We start from the raw sequence: 17734 nt of genomic DNA, 5'->3' as shown, positions 1-17734 counted from the left end.
TGCCTGTTCACCCATTAAACCACAACTACATACATTTCAACCAAATGATTTCTGTTTTTTTTTTTCTATAATGCCAGGACACTTAAAAATCCCGTCAATCAAATGCTTATAGGGGTTTGGAGGATGTTATCCCAAAATATTTGACCTCTTAATCAGTATGACTGGACAAATATTCAAAGTCATGAATAAAACTTAGTATGTACCGGTAATCACGTTGTACAAAATGTTGATGTGACTCCATCATGGGAGTCACAAAAAGTGGCAAGGCTGAATGTGTGACAGCGTATGCATTAATACTAAATATTCGTGCTCACCGATATTTGGGAATGTATTGATTCTGTGTTCATTAATGACATCTACGGTCAGGCGCAAGCTCCTCCCAAGTGTTCTTGAGGTAAATAGATAAGATTCACAAGGTTCAGGCCAATGAGGTGGAAGAAGGGTTTACAAGCCTCGGGTTCACAACGAGGAAAAGGTCAAGCAGGACATTTTTGACTGATTGTAAAAGCATTTTAAATTCCACATTCCTGCCAGTTTCCTTAAAGAATGTTGTACTTGACTTGTCTCATTTCATGAGCAGAGGCATTCAGATGTGGATCCAGGATGAATAGACAAAGAAGTAATAATGGATTGTAGCATCATCAGCCATCTATTTGCAGTTTTTAATGCTTGGTTGTGTTCCTGCATCAAGTGTACATTTTATAGGCTTACAGTGATGACATTGTGGCCTCAAGTCACTGACCGTAATGAGGTGCTATAAAATACTGTTGTCTCTCACTAACTTTGCTGCTTGAGTTACAGCATCATGTTTGCCATTCATTCGAGTTAACACACACAAGAAGACACACACAGAAACACAAGCCAACATTACGGCTTCAAGAGCGCAGACCGCTCGTTGTCCCCATTTAGGGGAGAATACCAGAACACACTCACACAAAGGCATCTCAAGGGCGGTCAGGTGTGTGCTCATGATTGGCGGAGAAGCTCGCGGTTCTCAACTGACCGAGCCTTTAAGAGAACTACCTGAGAATGTGGTACGAAGAAGAGCTCAAGAGAACTTGAGAGGACATGAAGGAATCCCGCTGGAACAACTGGAAGGATTTTGTTTTGCCGAACCCTGCTGTTGTTGGCCAGGTACTTGTTAACTCCGACCACGCACTAGCAGCCACAAATGGGGAGATTCACGCAGAATACATATACAGTTTTGTGCCATGCTGTGTTTTACACCATAATACTAACTTGTTTAAATGAACATCTCTGACGGGCTCAAATAATAGCGAGTAATATATTTGAAAAACTGAATCTCATTCGACTTTGCAATCCATGCCTTAATGACTGCGCAACAGCAAGGGTGGTGCAAAAGTGCACTTACTATTGAGTGAAAAATGATTGTATTCTGCTTTTTGCACAGACAAGCTGCGATGTGTTGGCGAACAGATGGTGACACATTGTGCGTGTGTGTGTTATGTGTTGGAACATTGGATGTAACAGAATGTGCACGTTGACGAGGGTGGGAAGACTTCTGGTCGAGGGAATTGGGCCAATAAGAAGGAGTACATGCTTTCCACAATCGGCTATGCCGTCGGCCTCGGGAATATCTGGAGATTTCCGTACTTGGCTTACAAGAACGGAGGGGGTAGGTGTACCTGATGACATGTGTTGTAATTTGGGACCCAAATGCTTGATCGGCCCCGTATCTTTCAGCAGGAGCCTTTCTTATACCTTATTTTGTCATGTTGGTACTGGCTGGAATTCCTCTTTACTTCTTGGAAAGTGCACTGGGACAGTTCTGCAGTCAAGGCCCAATTCATGTGTGGAGAGCAGTGCCGATACTCCAGGGTAAGATCTGCAGACCATCGTGTCTGATTGAAGATTAACTATGGTTAGTGGTTAGCGCAGCTTTTGTTTATGACTCCCAGTTGTTTGTTTTTCAAGGGCGTGCGTCAATAAAACTGACATAAAGCAGCAAAATGTGGATCAAATAAACAAAAATAACACGTGATAAATTTCAAGTGAAACCACCATGGGAACACTGCATTGAGTGGGAAACCCCAGCTACAAAAGAGTAAGCTCGAAGTTTTTATCCAAACGCACATGCGCTTGTCTACAAAAATAGAGCACTGAATGTCTCAGCCAATGACTTGGCAGCACCGGTCATCAAAATAGAGCCAAAAGTCTCATTAGATCTGGTTGTCGTTGTCTGTTTTTATGTATGTTACATTGCATTTTGTACCTCATTTTAGCCTTGGTGGAGGTGCACACTCCCTTAGTTCATTCTTAACAGTGTCAGTAACTAAGAATTATTATACTGTATTATATACTGATGATTGTGAAAAAAAAAAAAAAAAGACCGTAAACAGTACATTAAAGTAGACTAGATGTGATTTTAGTTGAACCACAGCTAATTTATGACGTCTGTTTTTCTAAATGAATTATTCATATTCTCTATCTTCAGTACAGAATGTGACTTCAAGGGAATATTTTAGCACCAGGCCAACAGGAAATTGTGCTTCAGGGGAAGGAAGACAAACATGAAGACATGAAATCAGAGCAACAATCCTTCTAACTCTTGCTCTGTTCAGGGGTTGGCGTTGCCATGGTTATTGTGACCCTTATATTGTCCATCTACTACAATGCCATCATGGCCTACAGCCTGCACTACTTGTTTGCCTCCTTCCAGTCTCCTCTGCCCTGGTCCGACTGCTTCAGTTGGACCAACAGCAACTGCAGCGACTCTCCTCGAGGTGCTTATTAAAAAGAAAATAATAATAACTAAAAAAAAAAAAAAAAGATGGAGCACTTAAAGCGGAAGTCAACCCAAACATATTTTTTTTCAGGAATATGTTCCCAGCAGGCCCACTAGTTGAAACACGGCATTCTGATTAATTTTGCGTTTGTGGAATATAAATTAAGCAGCAAAATGCTCTCGTTTTTAGCCATCTCAGGGGGCAGCCATTTTGTCTTCTGTCGACTGAAAATGACATCACAACTGCTCACAATGACTAATAACGGCTGACCTGCTTTCTGAATCTGAGCCGTGATTGGTCGTTGTGATGTCATTTTCAGTCGACAGAAGACAAAATGGCCGTAAAACGAGTGTATTAACCCTTTTCCACAAATGCAATATGTATCAGAATGCCCTGTTTCAACTAGTGGGCTTTCATAGAACATATTCTTGAAAAAAAAAACGTTTCCGTTGACTTCCGCTTTAAAGATTATGTTGTTAAAGCTCAATAGTTCCAATTCTACGAGCAAGTCATTTACTCATTTTCTTTCCTTCTCTAGTGTATTGCAATATAAGCGGGGCTTTAATGGCCAATTGGAGCCAGAGAAACATGACTTGTTCTTCATCCGACACGATCTTGGTGCCAGCGCAGAGCCCCAGTGAGCAGTACTGGGAGTAAGGGTGTTCCATCTTCAAACTGTTTTTTCTACATTGTTGGATATGGTTATAAATATTCTCTCCTCTTCCTCAGTCTCGTGGCTCTGCAGAGATCCAGTAGCATCGACGACACGGGTCCAATCGTTTGGCACTTGGCTCTGTGTTTGCTGCTGAGCTCCATCCTTGTTGGTGCCGCGCTCATCAGAGGCATCAAGTCGTCCGGCAAAGTAAGCCAGTGTTGTGGAACCGTTAAAGGCACCTCCATAAACTAAGTCAACCCTTGGGATTCACCTTTGGGAGATTGTGCGGTTCAGTCACGTTTGCCTAATGATGGCAGGCACATGTTTGCATTACGGAGATTTTAAGTCACTTACAGGGCACATACAGACAAGCAATGGTTCACATTCTCATTCACGTTAGAATCTTAGGACAGCTAATGGCGATTTTTTGGGGTATTAAAATATATACAATTGGTTTCCAAACTCTTACAGCTGAAATCAACCCAATTTTTTCCAAGAATATGTTCCCAGCAGGCCCACTAGTTGAAACACGCTATTCTGATTAATATTGCGTTTGTGGAATATGAGTTAAGCAGCCAAATCCACCCCTTTTTAGCCATCTCTAGGGGCGGCCATATTGTCACTTGCTGTCAACTGAAAACGACATCACAACCGCTCAGGGCTCAGGTAATGACCAATCACGGCACAGTTGTGATGTCATTTTCAATCGACAGAAGTGACAAAATGGCCGACCCTGAGATGGCTAAAAATGGGTGGATTAACTCTTATTCCACAAATGCAATATTTATCAGAATGCCGTGTTTCAACTAGTGGGCTTGCATATCACATATTCTTGAAAAAAAATATGTTTGGGTTGACTTCCTCTTTAAAACTAGTGTTTAAAACTAGTGAAAGAGCAAGTTTGGTTTGTTTGTGATAAAATGAAGCACAGCTTTAACATTCCACAATAAAGTTAATTACAAACAAAATACAATGAAATAAAATAACAAGCATTTCAGAATGTTGTCCTGTGTCCCTCTAGGTTGTCTATTTCACTGCTACGTTCCCATACGTGGTGCTTGTGATTCTTCTGATCCGGGGAGTGACACTAGAGGGAGCCAGAGATGGGATAGAGTTCTATATTGGCTCCCAGTCCAATTTGACCAAGCTGGCTGAGGCACAAGTATAGGCCTGATTGATTGATTGATCGTAATTTCTTGTGATTTCAAGCATCGCAATGTGTTTTAGGTGTGGAAAGACGCTGCGACTCAGACCTTCTTCTCTCTGTCTATTGGTTGGGGCGGAGTCATGACACTTGCTTCCTATAGCAAATTCCACAACAACACGTTGAAGGATTCACTAACTGTGACACTCACTAATGCTGGTAGGAGCACGATGAACATTGTTTTGGGGAAGTATGTAGATGTAAACTGGCCAGACACTTCATTAGATACGCCTGTATCAAACCACTACAAAAGCTGGAACAAAAATGTGCTTTTATGAAGGTCTCCATTTTGAGGGCTATGTGATGTTGCACATGACATCAATAATATCTGTAAATAGATGACTGCAGAGAACATTAATCTCCACCATCTTTAATCTGTTTTGCTATTTTCCTTCTTTGCTAGGCACCAGTGTGCTGGCTGGTTTTGCCATATTTTCCATTTTGGGCCACATGGCTCATGTTTACAAAATGCCTGTCGGAGAGGTGGTGAAGGAAGGTGAGTCACACATAATGACCTCTTAGTACTAAGTGTATGAAACGTTTATTGTCGGGTTGACTGTTAAATTTCGTTTTTGTGTTGCGCAGGTTTTGGCCTGGCCTTCATTGCATACCCAGATGCTCTGTCTACACTGCCTGTTTCTCCACTCTGGTCCTTTTTATTCTTTTTCATGCTGCTGACTGTTGGTCTCGACTCCCAGTTTGGAGCAGTGGGTGAGACATGACTGTGCCGGGATAAGAGTATTGAGTCTTGTACAAGAGTATTGTATTGATTCCTGTTAGACTGTGCTGATGTCCTTATGTTGTGACCAGCGTTACAGTAATACAGTAGTAGGGGGAGCACTAGCAGTAATAGATGAGTCCATCTATCTATTGATCCTAAACCTTGTATCTTTTCTTCAACTTAGAGGTGATCACCACATGCCTGATCGACTCCTTCCCTAACACCTTCACCTCCAGACATGCCACGTTGACCATTTTAATCAGTGTATTGATCTACCTCCTTGGTCTACCTTGCGTCACACAGGTACGTCTTCTGAACACATTTCTCACTGTTGTGTAAGTGGACCTGCTCCATTTGTCAGTTTGTGTCTAGGCCGGAATATATTGGGTGACTCTTGTTGACCAGTTTGTCGCAAGTTGGGTAATGCTCGTTTTGGCTCTCTTGGAGATCATTGGTTTCATCTACATATATGGTAAATATGACAATTGCAACAAATGGAAGTGAAGGGTATATTTCGCTTGAATGTGGCCATGTTCTGGTTTGTTCTTCTTCAGGGGGAAACTGTTTTATTATGGATGCTGAGATGATGCTTGGCAAGAAGAGTTCCAGTTATTGGTTCTGGTGGAGAGCGTGTTGGTTCTTCATCAGCCCCTGTGCCATAGTGGTAAGTGTACAATTTACATTGTGATGTATAATGTATGTAACAGTGAAACAAGTTGGTTGTGTTCACGACCCTAACAGTGCAAAATGCCCTTTTTAAAATGCACCAGGCTGTACTTGCTTGCATGGGTGTGCGAAAAGAACAGAACTTATTCGAATCTACACCTGCGCAGATTTTCACTGCACCTGGTGCCAGACTTGTGCTGTTCCAGAAAATAGAGCCCTAAGAATGTGCTGATTTTCAAGGGCGCCTGACTTCAGGCATTCATTGACTGCAACAGATTGTGGCGAGAGAGTGATTTACTTTAATCAAATTACTCCTTCATTTTACAGGTGATCCTGATCTGGTCTCTGATGACTTTTATGCCCCCGACTTATGCAAAGGTCCAGTACCCAGCTTGGGCTCTGGCTCTGGGATGGTGCATTGAAGCATTTATCCTTCTTTGGATTCCACTCATTGCTCTTTTTAAGCTGATAAGAGCACAGGGAACACTGTGGGAGGTGTGTGCGCGTTTCCATGTGTGTGTGTGTGTGTGTGTGTTGCTTAATATTGTTCTTATGAATGCCAGATACAAATAGCATCCATTATCCTGCTGTCTGACTTTTCACAGCGTGTGAAGTCAGTGTGCTCTGCCTCGGAACATTGGCATCCCTATCTGGACGTCCATCGTGGTGAGCGGTACACAGAAGAACATTGCAGGAGCAGGAAGAACCCCAGTAACCACCCCAGAGCAGAACCAAGTGTAAATATAATTTCGAGCTCATGGTTCTAATGAGCGTTTCAGGAGACATTTTCAACCAATTTAGCTAGCGCACTAGTGTTAAACTCACATCCGTCTACGCCACATTATGGCCGGTTCAAGCAAATCATGCGCATGTACTTCTTTTCAAACAATTTCCAAATTGAAAATGGCTTCATTTTTAATAACTTGAGATACTGAACACATGTGTTGTTATCAAACCACATTTTAAAATAAATGACTTCTGATTTGAAAGCCAGTTAGCCATCATTCTGTTGTGTATATGTAAAAATAAAAATAAATGTACTGTACCGTGTATGGCTTCAAAATCATAACAGGCCCTAACCTACGCCGTGGCTTGCGACACAAATAGGTTTGGCACCCCTGAACCAGCGTGTGTGACTGTGGTTGGAATTTACGGACATCTGGTGGCCAACTAGTAAACCGCATCTATTCACTCCAAGCATTCACAAGCAAAAGCTTGTAATAGCAGATGAGTGGGCAAATCCCGAATTGTATTACTCAATTGACTTCCCCGCCACGATTTCCCTAAAATTATAGGAGAGTGGCCTCGGGAAATAGATGTTCATCTCATACTAGTTAGGAAATAAAAAAATGTTGTTGATTGAGTAATGGCTGCTATCCCCAGAATTTGTGAAAGGAGGCAAGGTGCCCAACAACAAAATGGGTGTGTATATTTATTTATTTATTTTACATGACTGGTGACTTTTGGTGTCTAGACGAGTGTCTACACCCTTCCCGAATTACAGTAAGAGTATTTAAAATTCGTAATGTAAAAATGTATTTGAAACAATGAGAAAGTTAGATGTCTTTGGTTGAAGCTTGTTTGATGCATTCAGATATCATTTTATATGCTCATATTTTCATAGAGAGCATATGTCACCTCTTCCTGAATGCAGTGATAATAATTTTACAGTGCTTACACTTGTGCCGAGATTACGTGTTATATAGCCGAAGCCATTTTTCATTTTTGTATTCATATGATCATACACGTCACATTGCATACACATACACCACAGACAAACTGTACTAAGTTAACAGTTGAAGGACAAATAAAGCCTAAGGACCAGCAGGTTACTGTTTGTTTAGGATAAACTACAAAGTAAAAAGGCTGCCTTTTAACTTTGTACCTCCTGTAATTCTGAGACTCACCTGACTCAAATGCACCAGACAGGTTTTGTGTTGGAAAGACTACATTTGTTGAAAGGTTTACGGATGCCGGTATCACGAAAATGACTTTTTTTGGCTGGTAGTGGATCCCAGTGACTTGACAAACTTTCAGTGTCACTTTAACTTTTCACCACCTGGGAGCAGCTGCTACTGCAACATGTGGAAATACAGCAGCAACCCTCCCAAAGATGTGGCCATTACAGCTGATCAGGTGAGATGGAAAGTTCTTTGAAATCATATATGATAGATTATTTATTTGTCATTTGGTGCTCTTCATAATAACATCAACATTGAACCACAACTGTTTGATTGTTCAAATGGAGTCAAATGTCACTAATAGTTCAGTTGGATTGGTAAAACAGTATCTCTGACAAACCAAAGTAGATCGCACAAACAGTAATAAATACAAATTACATTTAGATTAAAAATATTCTACTGGTAGTGAGCGGAATATAGCCTAATGTAATGGAGTAAAAGTAGTATTTATTCAAATAAAAGTTACAAGTATATTGCATTCAAATTACACTTACAAGATTCCCCAAAACTTACTTCAATAAATGTAACAGAGAAAATGTAGCTTGTTACTATCCACCTCTGATACACTTAATCAGTAAAATTGCTCATTTGGCTAAATAAGACTCCAAAATTTAAGTCCAATGTTATGCGGTTCTTCATCACTGCGAACTCCAACCACAAAAGTATAACCAATTGTAAAACGCTAATACCTCTTCAATAGTGTCAATTGAAAATTGTATTACCAGCTTTGTAAAGGCAGAATTTTTGATGCATCTCTTTCATTGGATTGTGAAGGTGGAATTAATATTGTTTACTGTAGGGATTACACATTTGGTGGGAAAAGTATTTCAGACTAATCTTTAAAAACAACAGAGCCCTACAGTCCTTCGGGGTTTCATTTCAATGTTGACAAACATTTGCAAACACTTTCAGTCCCGTTGGCTATTATAAGATATTATACTGTTTATACAGGATAACATATTATACTGTTTCTACAGTATAATATGTATTAACTATGTATAAAAAAATATTATATATATATATATATATATATATATATATATATATATATATATATATATATATATATATATATATATATATACATACACACACACACTAAACTAAGATATGAATAAAATAGAACTTAAGAGTTATCTACATGTTTTACAGTGCAGATTGCAGGTCAGCCCTGATAAATAAGCATAAGTTAACGTCCCCTGGCTTTGACAACTTGCAGGCCAGGCAGACAGATGGATGTGACGGGAAGCATGACATGAATAACATCTCTGTACAGGATCCTCCCGTGATTGATGCAGGTGATGAGAATCCAGAGCGTGGTAACTGGACCAACAAGACAGAATACATGCTCTCTTTGACTGGTTATGCTATTGGTCTGGGAAATATATGGAGATTTCCATATTTAGCGTACAAACACGGCGGGGGTAAAAATTCCACATCACAAATCCTTTGAATGACATTGATGTGTGAGGGTTACAAGTGCATAGGTGATGTTTGTTTATTTCCTTTGAGCAGGTGCCTTTGTCATTGCCTATTTGACGATGTTGATTTTGTTCGGGATTCCGCTTTACTTCCTGGAAAGTGCCATTGGACAGTTCTCCAGTCAAGGCGTAGTCAATGTATGGAGATCCGTGCCACTACTTCAGGGTGAGCCTATCACTCAAGCACTATTGTGACCCTGGCCTGATCTTACTCGCCTGAAAAAAATCATGGGTTGATGGATCAGTTCGCTTCCTGTAGAACATTAACTTTCAAATAAAGGGGAAGTATTTGTGATCTTTGATGATTGAGTTAGCGTCTGGTAGTGAATTTTACATTTTGCAACGCTCATACGTGCATGTTTAATCGCCGTCCACTATGCATACCGAGCATTCTGACCTATCTGCAGGTGTCGGCGTTGGAATGATCTTTGTAACCAGCCAGATGTCAATATACTACAACGTCATCGTATCCTATGGCTTGTTCTACTTGTTTGCCTCTTTCCAGTCTCCTCTGCCATGGAGCACGTGCCAAAGTTGGGGCGATAAAAACTGCAGCGACACAGATTTAGGTGCTCTACAGTTTCTCTGCGTTACAGTGAATGGAATGAGATGTTTCAAGAAAACAAAAATGTTTGCTCTGATATTATAATGGCGCTAGACGACAAAGACCAAAACTTTTCATGCAGAACTTTCAAATTGTACTTTAACCTTGTCAACCTATAATCCTTGTACAACATTGCCTTTTGAAATCTTGAATAATACAGTTTCGCTTTGTAATCACTGAGTCTGACACATTTTTAAACACAACTTTCAGTGATTACTGCTCAATGCTAGAAAAAAAGAATCACTACTAATTTTGAAGAATATCTGATCAAAGATCAGTGTAAGTGTCAACTAATTTTCTTGAAACTTTTATAATTACAACATAACCTCAAAATCTCTTCCAGAATGTTTGAACTTTTTAATAGAAAATAATGAACAATCTGCAGATATACAAATTGATTTTTAAAATACAAGGTTGACATTTTATGTGATATCCTTATCCTTAAGTGAAAACATTAGCACTCAGCCATGCTAGCTATCCAGCCGCAGCTCGTAGCTGGTGCGGCACAAGGTGCCTGGCGCTTAGCATTAGTTTCCGAGCAACCGTGAAAGCAGGGAGGATGGCTGACTGAAGTGGACGCACACAGCTCCTCCAACTCCATAATCAGACATACTTGAAATACATTTTTACGCAGAAGCTGATACGATGAGATCATCAAAAAGTGTTATCCCAATTCATCGGGATGTAGTCTACATCTATGCTTTAGGACAAATACCATCTATGTACTGCATGTACCACGCACCCCATACCTAAAAGGAAATCGACCCAAACATATTTTTGTCAAGAATATGTTCCCAGCAGGCCCACTAGTTGAAACACGGCATTCCGATTAATAAAGTTCAGCAGATTAAGAAAATTAGTTAAGCAGCAAAATCCACCCGGTTTTAGCCATCTCAGGGGGCGGCCATTTTGTCACTTCTGTCGACTGAAAATGACATCACAACTACACAGGGCTCAATCACAGATCGTCCGTTTTCTAAAGTTGAGCCGTGATTGGTCGTTACCTGAGCCTTGAGTAGTTGTGATGTCATTTTCAGTCGACTGACGTGACAAAATGGCCGGCCCCAGAGAGGGCTAAAAACGAATGGATTAACTGTTATTCCACAAGCGCAATATTTATTAGAATGCCTTGTTTCAACTAGTGGGCTTGCATAGAACATATTCTTGAAAAAATATGTTTGGGTTGATTTTCCTTTTAAACTGATATCAAATAATGGTCTAACAGTTTTCCATAGTGGCATTTAACTACAGAGGCGCCACTGTATTTGTCATCATTGCAAGAGCCCTGTCAAAATACTCAGTGTTGTAAACGTCGTCTGTGGCAGATATAGGTTCATTTATATCCAAGGTTTCATCTACTCGTGGCAACTTACATTTAATCCTCTTCACTGTTCATTGTGGGTGCTTAGCGGGGACTACACACTGTTTTCATCAATGCTTCCTGGAGGGAAAAGCAATTGACTCATCAACTCTCCCTCTCTAGTATATTGCAATATAAGTGGTGCTTTAGTAGCCAACTGGACTCAGGACAACAGAACTTGTGCTTCATCTGACAAGATAAAACTTGGAGCGCAGAGCCCCAGTGAGCAGTACTGGGAGTAAGGATGTTCCCATTCACGTCTTCAAACACGTTTTCACCCGTTTTAGTTGTTGTCTCTGAAAATGAATGGTGCCTCACCCTCTTCCCCAGTCGCGTGGCTCTGCAGAGATCCAGTAGTATCGAGGAGACGGGTCCAATAGTTTGGCACTTGGCTCTCTGTTTACTGCTGAACTCCATCCTTGTTGCTGCAGCCCTCATCAAAGGAATCAAGTCATCAGGAAAAGTAAGCCAGTCATATTTTACTTCTACATTCACAACATAAGAGAAAAAAAAGCAGGAACACAATATTATGTGTGTTTTTTTTTGTTTTGTTTTTGTATGTGTTTCAAAGTGAAGAATTTGAAACTCATACTAAAAAACAACAAGAATACATCAATACAGGTTCAGGAAACAAATGTGATCATTTAGATAAATGCGAATGTAGGTCAATACCTCTGATAGTGTTTTTAGGTCAGCTACTAAACCAGCTCTGCCAGGTTTAGTAATTGGCAGAGCTGGGCGCTCCGCCTATATGACGGACCGGTCCGTCTATCCGTCACTGACGGATGCCCGTTTTGCTGACGATTGACGAATGAAGGGAAAAATTCCAAAATAGACGGACTAACCATGGTCGGAAGCCCCTTTATTTAGTCGGCCGTTCGTCAGTCCGTCAGTAGTCAATTTTTCGCGGCGAGGCTTCGATGGCCTTCGATGGTGAGCGCCGGAAGGAAAATAGTTTTTGTTGCTTGGGGGACCGATTTGAGTGAGGGACCAGGCTGTGAACAGGCTTCCAAAGCGCCGTGAGTCACTATTTCTGTTCAAATAGCGGGGGGAACGATGCTACTGAAAGTTTAGTCATACTCGCAGACGGACGCCCGTTTAAAATTAGAGGCGGACGGGCCTATCCATCCATCCATCCATTATCTGTACCGCTTTTCCTCACAAGGGTCGCGGGGCGTGCTGGAGCCTATCCCAGCTGTCTTTGGGCAGTAGGCGGGGGACACCCTGAACTGGTTGCCAGCCAATCGCAGGGCACACAGAGACAAACATCCGCACCCACAATCACACCTAGGGCCAATTTAGAGTATCCAATCAACTTACCATGCATGTTTTTGGAATGTGGGAGGAAACCGGAGTGCCCTGAGAAAACCGGACGGGCCTATAGTATACATTATTTTTTTACCCCCGGAAAAAAAGGCGAATAACGGATGCTTGATTTGTAGTAAAATTCCCAGCTTGGCTAATTGGCCATCATGGGATTTGACCTTTGTGGCTCATATATACCCTGTGTCTTTACAGGTTATGTATTTCACCTCTTTATTCCCGTATGTGGTGCTTGTGATCCTGCTGATCAGGGGCACGACACTCAAGGGAGCCAGAAATGGGATAGACTTCTACATTGGCGCTCAATCCAACCTCACTAAATTGACAGAAGCTGAGGTGAGAAGTATTGAGCATTAGTGTGAATTTGCAGTTATTGGCATGGGGATCAGTAAGGGACAAAAAGGATCTAATGCATCCCCTCAGTATCAATGTTCACGTCTGCAGTGGTTAATCGCAAAACTAGAAAAATGCCACAGAACACTGCAGTCAAAACTGTGATGCCGAGAACAGTTTTTGGCTGTTGACCTCAGCAGTCGCTGCCGTCTGTGGCCATTGTGGTAAAACCGACGCGTGTGTATTTTTAGGTGTGGAAGGACGCTGCAACTCAGACTGCGTTTTCGCTCGCGATTGCTTGTGGGGGACTTGTGACTCTTGCTTCTTATGGCAAGTTCCACAACAACATGTTCATCGACTCGGTGGCCATAAGCCTCGTCAACCATGGTAGGGCGCAAACACACACACGCGCACCCACGCACGCATTCACAAACAGCAGTTTTACTTCTGAGGATAAAATACGTTGATTAAGGTCGTAAATTATTTTCATTAATGGTAAGTACATTGACTAGTGGTGTTTAATGTCGGAAAGCAAAGGGGAGCAGAAGGTCTAAATTCCTGCGATTCTGACGTGTACTCGGTGAAATACAGCAAATAGACATAAACTTTGTATTTGCTTCAAATGAGGCATTATGTTTAATTTGTGTCTTTAATGTGACAATTTCAATTCCATTCCAGCAACAAGCATTTTAGCAGGCTTCGCCATCTTTTCCATTTTGGGTCACATGTCCCACATCTACCAAGTTCCTATTGGAGAAGTGGTGAAAGACGGTCAGACACTTGATAAAGCACAAATTCAAGATATCGAAAGCCTGTGCTGTGCGTTGTCTTATGCAATGATCTATCTTTGCGCAGGATTCGGCCTGGCATTCATTGTATACGCAGAAGCCCTGACCAAGCTTCCCATTCCCACCCTTTGGTCAATCCTCTTCTTTTTCATGATATTCATTGTTGGCCTCGACTCTCAGTTCACAAATTTAGGTAAGGTCATCATTCATTTGCTGCTATGTCGTCATGCCTAACTAACTGCAAATAGCCGCTTTACCATGAAGCTTCATCGCCATTATCACCTGTTGTCTTTCACTAGAGGTGATCTCCACCAGCATCACTGATGCCTTCCCGAAATGGAAACGGGCTTATATAAGTGTTGGTTGTTCCACGATCACCTTCTTATTAGGCCTGCCTTTAGTCACAAAGGTGGGTCTGTGGATAAACGCTATTACAGGAATGCGTTGTTATGACAATGTTCATGTGCAGTGTGTGTCTGTGTGACAGGCAGGAATATATTGGGTGACTCTAATGGATGCGTTTGTTGCGACATGGGTACTGATTGCTTTGGCTCTGATGGAGATCATTGGCTTCTGCTACTTATATGGTAACGTGGACTTTGAGAAGCAATTATTACTTTAACTTGTTGTGTTTGCATGTGTTCGTGTTGTTCGCTGCATACTTGTGCTCAATAAACCCCTCCTTGCAAAGACTTCAGTTCAAAGTTCAAACACAGTTCCATACAAAGAAAGGCATACGGTTAAAACCCAAATTATGAAAAGAAAATGTTGTGTTAAAGTGATTTTTTTTACTGACCTTGTATATTCTGTCTGGAAATGACACAAGAAAGTGCCAAAAACTGTCAAAGTTAGTTTTGGGATATTAATTAAGAATAGTTTCATTGTTTTTTTACATTTTGAAAATGATTCATACCGCAGGGATTTTCGAGGAAACACAAGCTTTTGAACCATTCTAAAGGCTCATGGTACCGTCCAACATAATCCAGAGTATTATACAGTAAGAACATTGGGTATGCCTGTATTTTGAAAGGCTATGAATAATTTTGGACAGGGAACAAATGAAAATGTAAAATGTGAAGACAGCAAATACACAATGTCTCCTTTTGCCACTTTCTTCAATCAATTCCAGCCAAACAATACCCGTTCAGCACATAAAAATGCGCTTGAATTCAACATTTGGCAAAGGACAGGTATGAATCATTTGGAGCTTAACTGTACACATTCTGCATTTCTGCTGTTTTTCAGTCATGTATGTGTATGTGTGCGTGATCACGCACGTGTGTGTGTTGCAGATATGAACCGATTAATTGAAGACATTGAGATGATGCTCGGGAAAAAGAGCTTCTGGTTCTGGCTGTGGTGGAGAGCATGTTGGTTCGTTATCAGCCCGTGTATCCTGTTGGTGAATACAATCTCAACATTTCCTTTTTAAATGACTTAAAAGAAAATCTTACGCCACATTATAAGTACCCGTACTCAGATTTGAGTACTCGCCGATACGAGTACCGATACTTTCCAAATACGTTTGTTTATTTTACTCATTTGCTAGCTTGTGCATTTAATATTAGCGTTACGCCACGGAGACAACTTGACATGCAATATGAGTCAGTCATTGATGGATGTAACGGAGAGAATCCGGTCACTTTTCAAAATAAAATGTTTTTCAGCCTCGGATAATAAATAAACCGGAAGTACTGTACTTTTTTTTTTCTTTCTTTCTTTTTTTCATCTGTGCGGCCCGCCGCATCTGTGCCCGGTGGTTGGGCACCTCTGATATAATGGAAAATTTACACCTGAATTGTATCAGGAAGGACACCCGGCATAAAATCTGTACCAAACAAATCATGGCTCTCCATGGCGACCCCTGACAGGGAAACGTCGACGGTCAGTTACACGGTGGAACTTATTGCAGTCGTGTCCCTTGTCTCAGTGATTTGTTGGAGAGTTACGCTTGGTTTGTTCGATAATAACGTACACAGGGGTGACTGCCATGCCTATACTGAACCGTGCACACCCGGGAAGGAGAAGGAACACCCCCGGTCACATACACACACACTTCCTGTTATTGCGTGTTGTCTGACCTCCTTGCGAAGATAATACACCGTTCAAGCTTAAACGTTTCTTTCAGGTATTTTCCGTAATAGAGCGAGTAAATCTATCCAATGGTTGTCAACGCACTTTCTCTGTACGCCATCGCTGCTATACTTTGCGTAGCAGCATCACAAAAACATCCAACAAAAAGGCAAAACACATGGTTGGCCGCCGTTGGTCCTCTATTCAGACAAACGCAACGTGTCTATGGAGAGTTTAAAGTGTTTGACTAACAGCTGACTACTGTTGTGCAGGCCATCCTGGTGTGGTCTCTGAAGTCGTTGAAGCTCCCCAACTATGGAGGAGTAAAACTCCCAGCTTGGGCAGCGGCTTTGGGTTGGTGCGTTGCTGCTCTCCCACTCATATGGATCCCCATCATTGCAGTTTATAAGCTAAGCAGAGCAGAAGGAAATCTTTGGAAGGTGGTTTTGGATATTTTTTTCACTAAAAGGCAGAGTGAAAGTTGCGAACTCTATTCATAAAACAAACTTTTCCTTGCAGCGCCTGAAGTCATTGTGCTCCCCCTCGGAAGAATGGCACCCTTTTCTGGACATCCATCGAGGAGAGCGCTACTCAGAGGAACGCTGCCGGAAAAAAAGAGAACAAAGAGCAGCAGATCCCGAACAAATGTCGATGCCGGTGTTCAGTGGTTTGTGACAACGTGGAAACCAAGAATTCGTGGCTGTCCTGTGAAAAACACTTACGTCCATTTTATTTTTCATTTTTCTTATTTCTATGTGAACGGTGTTTCCGTGTTACAAACATCACATTAATGCGAACATTTTTTTAAAATCCAAAATTGGACACAAGTGTTTTTCACAGGACAGTAGCGATTTATGTTATTTGAACTTGAAGTTAGTGGGTGAAATGAAAGCTTTCTCAAATCATTCTTTGTTGTTGTTGTTGTTTTTTTTTTTCTAAAATAAAGTTGCCTGAGCTTTAATTGATTTTGAACACAAAGCAACAGTCAACTAACCTTTTCCTTGAAAGTGAAGTGAAAAGATGAACATTTCAACACATTATAAAAAAAAAAAACTCAGCACCCTCTTCAAGTACACTCTCTTCAACCTCTTCACTGTCTGTTCTCACTGACTCCAAATACTGCAGCAGTATGAGTGACATGAGCATAAAACAAGCAAATGACTCAAGAGTTTCAAGACTGCAGCTCATACCCATCTCCATATATATAGTTGTTGTAACATCATTACATCAGACACCATCCATGCTGGGAAATAAAAGAATAATAATCCATTTCTGCAATTTTCTCCATTTATGAACCGCTACTTTACATGCAATCACATATGCGGTCACGGCCTGAAAATAACATGGATATTATCTTAACCTTGTCAATATCATAAGACCAGCACATGTATATACATTTTCTGCTGCGATTATTATACTGAACTTACTGAAGCACTTAGCAAACTCTCCCTGTCACATTCACCATGGCAACCACGCACAGAGAACCTGCAGATATACATAGACCTGTTGCCACCACCCACGCAACAGACACGCTCAAAACGTGCCATGAAATGTCTCTCGGAAATGATCCAATTAATGAAGATTGTCCGTTTCAGCAGAGGTAGCGCATAAGGTCACCGAGCGACAATCATCCGCTCATTTGTTGGATGAAAATAATTGAAAGGGAAATATGCTGAAGTGTATTCTGGGGAAGAGATGGCAACAGTCACTGTCACAGTTGTATCGATGATGTCACTATTCCATAAAGGTGAGACGATTTACGACAAAGTGCAAAGCATGCACGCGCGAGCTTTTTCTACTTATCTGTGTTCCCTCTGC

At 41.3% G+C, this 17734-nt stretch overlaps 2 protein-coding genes across 5 annotated transcripts; both read left to right on the top strand.

Annotated features, from left to right (window-relative positions):
* Positions 1–985: 985 nt before the first annotated feature.
* On the top strand, positions 986–6986 carry LOC147142311 (sodium- and chloride-dependent neutral and basic amino acid transporter B(0+)-like). The gene is made up of 15 exons (XM_086040624.1): positions 986–1134; positions 1492–1636; positions 1708–1839; positions 2583–2744; positions 3286–3400; positions 3477–3609; positions 4424–4564; positions 4630–4765; positions 5010–5102; positions 5192–5317; positions 5512–5630; positions 5700–5799; positions 5882–5991; positions 6321–6488; positions 6599–6986. Exons 1-15 carry the CDS (start codon positions 1069–1071, stop codon positions 6758–6760), a joined length of 1908 nt encoding a protein of 635 aa, XP_085896750.1. The 5' UTR covers positions 986–1068; the 3' UTR covers positions 6761–6986.
* Positions 6987–7917: 931 nt separating this feature from the next.
* Positions 7918–17185, top strand: LOC147142310 (sodium- and chloride-dependent neutral and basic amino acid transporter B(0+)-like). 4 transcript variants are annotated; one of them, XM_086039591.1, is made up of 15 exons: positions 7918–8129; positions 9231–9378; positions 9470–9601; positions 9843–10004; positions 11523–11637; positions 11730–11862; positions 12918–13058; positions 13307–13442; positions 13734–13826; positions 13911–14036; positions 14143–14252; positions 14331–14430; positions 15136–15245; positions 16189–16356; positions 16436–17185. In XM_086039591.1, the coding sequence occupies exons 1-15, from the start codon at positions 8076–8078 to the stop codon at positions 16589–16591; spliced, it is 1884 nt and encodes a 627-aa protein (XP_085895717.1). In that variant the 5' UTR covers positions 7918–8075; the 3' UTR covers positions 16592–17185. The 4 variants fall into 4 exon arrangements, 3 of the variants coding, with proteins under 3 accessions (XP_085895717.1, XP_085895718.1, XP_085895719.1); XM_086039592.1 differs by lacking the exon at positions 12918–13058; XM_086039593.1 differs by lacking the exon at positions 16436–17185 and having other exon boundaries at positions 15136–15217; positions 16189–16350.
* The last annotated feature ends 549 nt before the right edge of the window (positions 17186–17734 follow it).

Source organism: Filicampus tigris, chromosome 9 (assembly GCF_054856515.1).
Source record: "Filicampus tigris isolate MCC_2025a chromosome 9, RoL_Ftig_1.0, whole genome shotgun sequence".
Taxonomy (NCBI): domain Eukaryota; kingdom Metazoa; phylum Chordata; class Actinopteri; order Syngnathiformes; family Syngnathidae; genus Filicampus; species Filicampus tigris.
Note: the sequence above shows the minus strand (reverse complement) of the source record. Positions and strands in the feature narration are given on the sequence as shown.

Excerpts from the sequence above, each read along its gene's own strand:
- LOC147142311 (XM_086040624.1), top strand. The coding sequence starts at position 1,069 with ATGAAGGAATCCCGCTGGAACAACTGGAAGGATTTTGTTTTGCCGAAC. Across the intron at positions 4,565-4,629 it reads CCAAGCTGGCTGAGGCACAA|GTGTGGAAAGACGCTGCGAC; the intron begins GTATAGGCCTGA and ends AATGTGTTTTAG. Across the intron at positions 5,103-5,191 it reads CGGAGAGGTGGTGAAGGAAG|GTTTTGGCCTGGCCTTCATT; the intron begins GTGAGTCACACA and ends TGTGTTGCGCAG.
- LOC147142310 (XM_086039591.1), top strand. The coding sequence starts at position 8,076 with ATGTGGAAATACAGCAGCAACCCTCCCAAAGATGTGGCCATTACAGCT. Across the intron at positions 13,059-13,306 it reads CTAAATTGACAGAAGCTGAG|GTGTGGAAGGACGCTGCAAC; the intron begins GTGAGAAGTATT and ends GTGTATTTTTAG. Across the intron at positions 14,253-14,330 it reads GCCTGCCTTTAGTCACAAAG|GCAGGAATATATTGGGTGAC; the intron begins GTGGGTCTGTGG and ends TCTGTGTGACAG.